Consider the following 10,929-nt stretch of genomic DNA (forward strand, 5'->3'; position numbering starts at 1 on the left):
AACAACTGCCCATGTTTATGCTCCTCATTGTACATATTTATAGTAAAGAAACATTCTTTATAAATATTGTTTCATCTGTAGGAAGTAAATACCATAATTTAATTACAAATGGATAAATATGGCAGTTGATATTTTACAAAAGGAAGTATATAGTTACAGAAAATCGAACGGCACAATGTTTATTTTCCTCATAATCTTCCAGATAATTTTTTTTCACAATTCAAACTTGCAAAGCACAAAACATCACAAGTTAAGCCCAGCAAACTAAATATACATTCACAAGCAAAATATTGTGGTCTGTTTGAGTTAAATGTTACTTTGGCACTCTTTCCTGTTTATAGATGTTTAGTATAGTACAATCAGTTTGCCTTAGGATCACAATATTCAATATGAGGATACAATTTTAAATGTAGTATGTGCACTAAAAGTCCAGTTAGAGAAATAGCTACCATTAAAGGAACATCTATACACCAAAGACTGACAAGTTCTATCACAACCAATGGGAAAGAGGACATTAGGTAATTATATACAACATTGAAATAACATGAACCATTATACACACTTCCCTCTTGTTGTAAATTGTCATCCTCCCCAGTTAAATGTTCTCCAAAAATGTTTGTGTGTGTGTTTGTTTGTGTGTGAGTGCACATGTGTCCCAATCTGCTCTACTGGATGGCCCAGTGCTATGAAATGTCTATGTTGTGTCATTTCGCCGTACAGTCCTACACATACCATTCACTGAAATTGGAGGATAGGCCACTGTGGCTGGTGGTGTTGTGGACAGCTGAGGCTGGGGACAGGTTGTTGTTGCTGTGGGTTTCTGTGCTGGGGGACACCAAGCCTGGCGGCGTAGAGGACTCATAGCCAGAGCTCGCGGCTGGAGACGAGTCAGATGCTGATGGAGAGGATTCGTGGACCTGTGATGAAAGCAGCACAAAATACAATTATTAGAGACATTTGTGTTAGGAGAAACACATTAATTGCAACCTCTGCATGGAACTACATTATTGATAAACATTTGGATTATTTTCATAGAATTTAACGGTATATAAAATAATACATATTTTTAACTCTTGTTCAATCTTTAATGAAAACACAGGAGGATACAGGGGCTTATATTACAATCTGAGAAATGCAATCATATTGACAATATATACCTTCATGTGTTTGCGTAGGGAGCTGGGATGGGTGTAGGACTTGTCACACATTTTGCAAAGGTATGGCTTGTCCGACGTGTGAACGTGCATGTGTTTCTTTCGGTCACTGCTGTTTGCAAACCGTCTGTCACAGCCCTCAAATTCACACTGAAACGGCTTTTCTCCTGCAGAAAAAAACAATACAAAAAGACAACAGTGTTCGTTACGGGTATCAGGACGTTGTTTGAAATGAAATAAGTACAGATTTATTTCGTAATGTATTCCAAACAAGCACGGTGCTTTGGATGCTTAGTTTCAATGGCGAGTAAATCGTTGTTCTTTTTATTATTTTTGTTATAATTTAACAAAACAATTATGCTCTGTTAATGTTTTTATTAGGTTATGCCTGCGTGCTTTAGGGGATAAAAGTAACAAGGCCGCCCTCCATAGGGCTTGAAAAGCCGCAACATTTGCCAGAAAAACAATATAAATCTAATTAGCGCTTGACCAAGTCCATGGGATCAAACAACAACAAATTCCCCCAAATAACTGCAAATGTGAAACGTTGGCAATGGCCTATCTAATACCAGTTACTATAAGAATAATGCATTCGCCACATAGCGCCATCTACAAAACAAACATTCGTTATCCTAAATATATAAAACATAGGCCTACCCCAAAAACATGCTGACGGCCCATACATATTTTTCCACAGAGGGGATCCGTATATATATATATATATATATATATATATATATATATATATATATATATATATATATAACACACACACACACACACACACACACACACACACACACACACACACACACACACACACACAGCATTTCTCAACAGTTACCATGCTAAAATCGATGTTTGAACCGGGAAAGACATTGAATCTAAAAGCGCAGTCTGGCGTAAACATTAAACCAATTGATGAGATTTACTACGCGGCTCCCCTCCACAGCTCACGCAAAACGCTCGGAGCAGAGCGCTCGTGCCGCCTTTGACCCACTTTAAAGTTTACAACCACCAAAAAAAAACCTACACGCTGTAGTAGCCTATTGCATAACCCCGCACAAAGACGCCAGCCGTGCACAACCCGATAATAAACACAGACATGGTGTGAGCGATGTACATAGGCCTACATGGAATATATCCCCTGCATAAATGGGTGCCTCGATGCTTGTTTTAATTTAGAAGTATGGTCTAATAGTGAATTCATGTGCACATGTCTTTAGATAATTACATCGAATTCCAGTGACACGGTATAGCTGTAGACTACATTCGTACACGCAACTATGGAGCTTCCCCATATTCAATCTTTAGCCCGGCTCGGTATACAATTTTAGCAGATGTGTTGGGGGATCATGCATTCGGGGCATTCTAATTACCTGTATGCGTTCGCTTGTGGATCTTCAGGTTTTCCGATCGCGCAAAGACCTTTCCACAGCCAGGGAACGGGCATGGGAAGGGTTTCTCCCCGGTGTGCACCCGAATGTGGTTGACCAGTTTGTATTTCGCCTTGAACGGTTTGCTCTCGCGGGGGCACTCTTCCCAAAAGCAGACGTGGTTACTCTGCTCTGGCCCCCCAACATGCTCCACGGAGACGTGCGTAACTAACTCATGCATGGTGCTGAAAGTTTTGTTGCAACACTTCTTCGGGTTGCTGAGCTGCTCGGGGTCGATCCATTTGCAGATGAGCTCCTGTTTGATGCACTGCTGCCGCATGTAACGAAAAAAGGCACCGGGGTGGTGATGGGCTGCCATGTTCATCCCCATGTTCATATTCATTGAACCGTACTGGTTGTGGAGCTGCGCTGCGGAGTACGGGTCGGTCCTCGGGCTGGAAACCTGGTGGTACTGGTCGGAGCGTCCAAAAACTTCACCCGGTAGTCCAAGCCGCATTTGCCCGTTTAATACGTTCGTGGATCCATGGGACCCATGCTGGTCGTGGATCCCGGGAAAGAGAATGTGGCCTTGACTGTCTGAGTGCGAGTGATGGAGGGAACCCGCCGACGGGCCAAAAATGGTGTGTTGGCTGCTCGCCGGAGATGATTCTCCGAAGCCCCGGCTGCGAAAGAGAAAGTCCCTGGTGGAGTTAAACGGAGAACTTGCATACGAGGTGACATGGGCGGCGTGAGCCCCCAAAGCCGCAGCGGGGTAGCCTGGCGCCTGGGTGGTGAAGGCAGAGCTCTGTCCCGGCGAAAGATCATGGTTCAGCTTAAATGCACCCATGTGTGCGGAGTCTACAAAGCTATTTTGGGCCAAACTTAAGTCTCTTTCCTGCATGTCGCTTGCCGAGTGATGCCTGGCAAATGAGCCTACTCCCAGTCCAGGGAACTGGTGACCAGCATCCAATAACATTATCTCACAGACCGGTTAGTTCGAGTCAGCCCTGATAAGAAAAAAAATCGACAATACAAAAAGAGAAATTCAAATATTACTTGTGTCTCGCATCGATTCAACTTTCAGCCTAGGAAACACCATACCAGGCGTGATTCAAAACGGTGATCCGCTCATGAGAAAAAAAGACTCGGCGTAGTCGAATTGAATTCACTTGTAGTAACTTGTGACTCAAAATTCCCAATGCAACCGAGTGGATAGTTTTCTTTGCCTTTTCTCTCGGACGCTGCGGCAGTTGTCTGCCCTTAAGTGCATTCGAATAATTTAATAATTATCGTTCTTCTTCTTCGTCGTAATGGTTAAAGGTTCGTTGAAGCATCTCGGGCTTTTTTGTTCCAAATGTTTATTTCTCTCGCCTGCGTGTATTTACCGCGGATGGTCCCTCTTTCTCTGTGGACTGGCACTACCTCCTCTTACGCCCCCTTTTACTGGAGCGCGTTCATTCATTCCGCGCCGTCTCATTGGCCACTGCGTCTCATCAATCCCAGGTGCCCCTCCAATAGCAGGTACCGCTTTGACAACTAATAGCAGATCGCCATTTTCCACTAATAATTACCGCCCACTTTTTAAGAAAGGATTTTGGTGGTTTGGACGAAATAAAGGGGAAAAGAGGGGTGCGAAAATCTTATGTTTTAAGATGTTCAAGCAAGGTATTTCAAAAGCCATTCGATGGACTATCTACTCCGAACAACGCCGACTTAAATGGTTTGTGCCCAATGTATTTGCGAGCATCCCAAAAAAATGCGAAACATTAACAATGTACCTTTTTTTTATGTAACCTAAGGAAGATGCGGTAGGTATGGTCAATGGGATCGGGTTTGTAGTCTATAGCCCCATTATGATGTAACAGCTCTGTTTGTCGCTGTTTCACCGGCGATTCATAACGTGTACTACTACAGCCTTTTGGATATTATTCACCAACTTAATTAATAGGCCTACCCTATCTTCAAGATATCCTTTATTTATATATTTCTTTAACAATGGATGAAAACCAAAATGTTTCAAATTGCATGTGAGAAGTATACAAATAAAGAGTGCTCTGTGCTATGCAGCAGGAATACATTCATTCGTTATTATAAAATCACTGCCATTCACTTCCACTGAAACGACGCACGCCAGGTTTGCACCCGATTCCATACTGCAAACATAATTCATAATCAAATACCAGAAATAAGACTACGCAGACTTACGCTACTTCCAAGAAATTATTTTACAATAAAGTACCCTTTGGAGCCCTATAGGAGGTTTCTTTGTGGTGCATTGATAATTTTATAAAGAAATCTCAATTTCCACTAAATGATGTGCTTTCGGCTCCACCAAGCCTATTGCGATTCTTGAGAAAATCAAATGATATTTAATGGGTTATATTTGCAATTTTGCATTCAAAGTAGGCCTGCTGTAGTGGGTCCATGAGCCGGTTGGGTTTGTTTTGAAATGTTTAATCATTCCGTCCATGGGTTCATCTGCTCATACTAATGGTTCATAAAATGCTTTCCAAACGTTCCAATTAATAAGAGCCGCGTGTATCAGAAGAGCCGCCGTATCCCCGCAAAGCCAACTGCACCATGGCTCCCAGCCAAAAGAAAAACAGAAACGAGGCATCTCATGAAGTCTCTGTACTGAGCCAAACAGAACTGGAAAGAAATAAGAATCGCCAATGCTCCTTCAATGATCATGATTTCTCTATTCACGGACGCTTTTTAATCTAAAGACCACATCTGAATTCCAGCGTGTCCTACAAGTCTTCAACTCGGTTGTAGGCTACATTTATATGTTCATTAGAAGTTAAAGGGAATTTACTTACATTTTGGAATTAAAAGTCCCACATGTGCTTCAGTCCAACCAGACATTACTTTCTCTCGGCTATAGGCTACTCACCAATGCAGTAAGTGGCGTATAATAGGAAGGCAAGGTTGACGTGCAAAACTTTAAGAAATCTCTGTCTGTTAGCTCAGAGTGGGGCAGACAGAACGTTGTATGCCATTCATCCAAGTCTTATTTCAACTCGCACCACAGGAAACACAGGAGCTGATCCAAGTTCAAAGTCACGCCTGCCGACTATAAGAAGTTCTTTATTTCGCTGGAAAACCACAAAACCTTCCACAGAAAGGGGGGAAAAAAGTAAAATTTTTAAAGAAAGAAACTAAACCGACCAGAGGTACATAGCTTTGAGTTTCCCGTATGAGATGAAGGAGCCATCCTGATTAAATCCCAAAAGAATAGGCCTATTTCAACAGGTTCTAGGACCGAGAATAGCCTACTGAGAAATTACATACAAAGACTGAAAACAATTGTATTTACGCTTACAGGTCATAAAAATGAACTAACATGTTTCAAATGCAGGCCTAGCAAAATGTCTTCTTTTTTTTTTAAATTGAAATGATAAAAATACGCAAACGAATAGTCAAAATAAATAAAAACAACAACGGGGACAGTGACCAAAAATAAAATAAGAAAAATGCAACCTATTTCCTTAAGTAGAATGAGGTCAATTTTATTCTTAGTTGCTACTATTGTCCTATTTGACACAAGTATATATGCATTGCAGGATGACTTATCTCTTTAACGATACCTGGTGTTTCATGGAAATTTGACCTATGACCTGTGACAACCACATATGCTGCTTGCTACTACAACACGCTTATTGAAAAAATATAGTATGATGCATCGTCCGCGTTGTGGAAATGTAATGACCAAATTCTAAAATCTCCAGTGGGACTGATAGGCCAATTTAGCATCAAACAGAATAGCATGAAAAAAATCATTCTTGATTAAAAATAATATATATATATAACATGGCTGAGATAGATACAAGCTATATATATGAGATATTTTAATATATATAGATATAGATAGATAGATAGATAGATAGATAGATAGATAGATAGATAGATAGATAGATAGATAGATAGATAGATAGATAGATAGATAGATAGATAGATAGATAGATAGATAGATAGATAGACAGACAGACAGACAGACAGACAGACAGACAGACAGACAGACAGACAGACAGATAGATAGATAGATAGATAGATAGATAGATAGATAGATAGATAGATAGATAGATAGATAGATAGATTGATAGATATATTGATTGATTGATAGATTCTTAGATCCATGAATAGATCCATAGATATAAATGTGACATTGATTTATCCGGCAAATATTAGGATATACATCAATTCAATTGGTAGGCCTACCCTCAAATAAAGACACATAGGAATCTGTGACAGAAACGTCCTGCTGAGAAAGGGGCACATTCAGTGGTGCGTGATCTGTCAAACAAAAGTAATGTTGAAGGAGCCTCAACTGATTTTTTTTGTTGTTGTTGTTTTGTGTTATAGCCTATCTGGAGGAGTGAACCGATTTTTTAAGTAACTTAACCATGCGCTCCACCTGTCTCTGAAAAACATAAATTTTATCATGGGTATTCTCAAGTAATATGAACCGTAATTATATCAGTATCCTGTTCTTTATAATTATGCATAGGCTACACGAGGTTGTATTCGTGTTTTGGCTGACAGGCCCATAAACTATGCCTAGGTCTTTACTCGGTGCTAAATAAATAAATGTGCCTCATAAATCTATACATATATGTTACATTTTGTTTGCACTATTCAGCATTGGACTTCATTAAGCCTAATGACTAATGTAACAAGTCTGCAATTCGCCTTACGAGGATAAAAGGACACAGAATAAACGAAATGGTGACCAATAAGTACTGATACAATGTTCAAGCAGTGTAATATTCCAGTCCATTAATACAATTTGAATAATAATCTAAATATCCCTTAAAGGTGTAAATTGAAAAGTAAAATAATGTCATCATTCCATTTGTTTGTCTGTAGCCATGTAGGCTAACTAATTAAACAATATATGGGTATTATAAATTGATGGTGTGCCTATTCAAATGAAAGTAATTAAAATACCCTAAAAAACGCTTTATATTAACTATTTATTTAACACGGCATAACATTTTCAGTGGGTGATGCCACTTTTTAAACATATGTTCACATAGTGGCTCCATAACGGTCTCGATTCTGAATTGCCTCCAGATTTTTACAATGTAAACGGAGAACGCAGTCAGACCTCATTTGAGCCGTAGGCCTATTGACGTTTCGTTAATTTACATGCTTCAACACCGGTAAACATAGTGCCACACAAACACATTCGCTGGTAACTTTGTGAGCACAACTTTTTGGAGTCAACAGCGATAAAGAGAGTGAGGGGGCGGAACCCTGCTGAGCCCCTGCGCTGAACGACAGCCAATCGCTTCGTTCTCTTAACTGCCAGTCACCGCAATCCGTCCAATACCCGCAGTGCCATTTCTAAACTGTATTCCCTACTGTGTCCTCCAACTGTTGTATGTTCTGCCAATCGCTTGAGGACAGAGTGAGAAAAGGAGCAAGCAGAGTTAGAAGCAGGACAAAAGAAGTTACAGACCTTTAAATATTCTAATGTTTTAGATAGCACGGTGTGGGTAAAAACAATAGCGGCGAGTGTGGATGGACTTGGCAGTGTAGTTATGGAACCCCCTTTAAGCAAGAGGAATCCAGCGATAAGATTAGCGGATTTGGCAGCGACTCAACCCCTTCCTCATCAGAATATGACAGGCTTCCCGGGGCTAGGGGGGCATCACCCTCTCTCCCACCATGCCCACCTCCACCCCGGGGAGCTGGGCAACGACCCTGGAGTGGCACTCACTCCATTTGGACCAGAGCACATGGCACAGACCAATGCTCTCAAACTTAGCCCATCACAGCACCACATTCAGAGCCATCCCGAAGCCCAGACCGCGGTGTCTTTCACTTCTACTCAGACTACAGTTGGTTTCCCCGTGGCTAACCCCCACTCAGGCTACTCAAGCAGCAGGGACTTCATCCTCAGGAGAGAACTCTCGGCCTCTGCTATGCATGCACTTGGCGACCAGCATAGTTCCGCCTCCTCCCCTCATCACCATGGTATGTTCATCTCCCCAACAGGTGCTTATGGGCACACGGAAAGTGGGGCCCATCCACTTTTCACTGGACTTCACGAGCAGGCGTCCCCAGGTGCCCACCACCATGCCCTTAACGGGCAGATGCGTCTGGGTATACCGGGGGACCTCTACGGCAGGCCGGAGCACTTCGGGCACAGAGCAGAGCACTATGGACCGTCCTCCCTCCACAGCTACAACTCCATGAACCTCAATGTTAACATCGCTTCAGCTCCTCACGGAGCGGCGGGGGCGTTTTTAAGATACATGCGGCAGCCCATAAAGCAAGAGTTGATCTGTAAATGGATCGACCAGGAGCAATCGTCCAAAAAGCCCTGCTCCAAAACGTACAGCACCATGCACGAGTTGGTGAACCACGTTACCGTGGAGCACGTCGGGGGACCAGAGCAGAGCTCCCACGTCTGTTTTTGGGAGGAGTGCCCGCGCGAAGGAAAGGCGTTCAAGGCGAAGTACAAACTGATCAATCATATCCGAGTTCACACGGGAGAAAAGCCGTTCCCGTGTCCGTTCCCGGGCTGTGGAAAAGTTTTCGCCCGATCGGAAAACCTCAAGATTCACAAAAGGACTCACACAGGTCAGTAGAAACTCGATCCAGTTGTGAATACGTGCATGGTTGTGGCGCGATGGGGCGATGCTGCCTGAAACTTATACTATATGGAAATGGGGATTCGTTTGTTCTGAGTTTATTGTAACCAAAGCATTGCCAGCCTCTAACCACGCGTAAATATGATTTTATATGAGCGATATCCCTCAAAACATCGTGGCGTTGTAACGCGATACCCTAATCAAACAGTGTAGGATTATTCGCGTGGCTCGGGACGTCATTCTGAAAGATACAGATTTATCCGCGTAGACGTCCACGGTGGACGCGAGGAGATTATCGCATATGATTTGTAAAACGTGCTTACGTCGCCCACAGCCCAAACTGCCCAGACAGGTCCGAGTGAGACAGCGAGTCCATGTTTTTATGTGGTAAAACGACGCACTCAGCTCCATTCGTTTTGATTGGGCATGTTTTACGCAACGCAATCGCCAACTAAAGTTATTCTGTGAACTTGGCACATCGAAGATGTTGGCTTCATAATAGATAAATAACTATAGTGCCTTGCACACTTCAAACAACAGCAATGGCGCCGAAGGCAGCTCAATTCAGATGGAAGGACATGTTTCTGTATCGCATGGTGCTCTCACACGCTGTCCCACAAACAACAGCTAGTAGGCTGTAGGCTAGAGGGGGTTTGATATTTCGGCAAGTTCAAAGCACTGGGAATAGCCTCATCAATAAGCATGTTACTATACGTGTAGTACGTAGACTATGCAGTAAGCAGGTGTGTGTGTGTGTGTGTGTGTGTGTGTGTGTGTGTGTGTGTGTTTGTGTGTGTGTGTGTGTGTGTGTGTGTGTGTGTGCGTGTGTTTGAGAGAGAGAGAGAAAGAGAGAGAGAGAGAGAAAGAGAAAGAGAGCTCCAAGACGTTAGCGTTCACTGGGGACAAAAACGGCTCCTTGTGGTCATGGAGCACCATGTTGTCGACATGCCCTTTGGCACAGGCCTATGATGGTCGTAAAACATGCTACTTGGTAGTTAGAACAACAACAATAACAACAGTAAGTGTTTATCAGTGGAGAGCTGAGGTACTCCTCAGACCACTGATTCTAATGTTACATGCAATATTACCATAGCATCCATTATGAATGCTGTCAAGTAGGGTGTTGATTGCAGACAAGTTGCTCGACAAAACCTAAGCAGCAAGAAATGCATGGCTATCATCATTCTAGGCAGTATAACTCAGTTATACTATGACACACAAAGCAACTTGAGGAAGTCATATCTGCATCGACACATAGTCTTGATAATACACAAAACACATATGCTCTGGAGCTTTGATGCTCTGTTATTGGACACTGGGAGTTGAACTGAACTGTGTATGTTTTTCCTTCCCTCAGGAGAGAAACCCTTCAAGTGTGAGTTTGACGGCTGTGACCGAAAATTCGCCAACAGCAGCGACCGGAAGAAGCACTCTCACGTTCACACCAGCGACAAGCCTTACTACTGCAAGGTGCGGGGCTGTGACAAGTCCTACACACACCCCAGCTCCCTGAGGAAACACATGAAGGTACACTGTAAGTCCCCACCACCGCCCTCCTCCAACGCCGGCTACATCTCCTCCGGCAACCCGCTCGGGGACTCGCTCTTGCCCCACTCGGAACCGCTCCACAGGAACCGGGCCGCGAACCTGTCACCTCAGGTGACCAACCTCAACGAGTGGTACGTATGCCAGGGGAGCGGGGGTCCCAACCACCTCCACACGCCGTCCAGCGACGTGCCAACGTCGGAGTCGGACGACGAGGACTCTTTCCGAAGTTCAGACCCGAGGACGATGCACTGA

The 10,929-nt window shown here is 43.2% G+C and overlaps 2 protein-coding genes across 2 annotated transcripts; one reads left to right on the top strand and one right to left on the bottom strand.

Annotated features, from left to right (window-relative positions):
• Positions 1-722: 722 nt before the first annotated feature.
• On the bottom strand, positions 723-3,506 carry zic2a (zic family member 2 (odd-paired homolog, Drosophila), a; the record flags this gene model as incomplete). The annotated part of the gene is made up of 3 exons (XM_079732792.1): positions 723-917; positions 1,158-1,321; positions 2,534-3,506. 3 exons carry the CDS (start codon positions 3,504-3,506, stop codon positions 723-725), a joined length of 1,332 nt encoding a protein of 443 aa, XP_079588918.1.
• Positions 3,507-8,052: 4,546 nt separating this feature from the next.
• On the top strand, positions 8,053-10,929 carry zic5 (zic family member 5 (odd-paired homolog, Drosophila); the record flags this gene model as incomplete). Its single annotated transcript, XM_079733927.1, has 2 exons — positions 8,053-9,118; positions 10,487-10,929. The coding sequence occupies exons 1-2, from the start codon at positions 8,074-8,076 to the stop codon at positions 10,927-10,929; spliced, it is 1,488 nt and encodes a 495-aa protein (XP_079590053.1). The 5' UTR covers positions 8,053-8,073.

Source organism: Pollachius pollachius, assembly GCF_949987615.1.
Source record: "Pollachius pollachius genome assembly, chromosome: 3".
Lineage (NCBI taxonomy): Eukaryota > Metazoa > Chordata > Actinopteri > Gadiformes > Gadidae > Pollachius > Pollachius pollachius.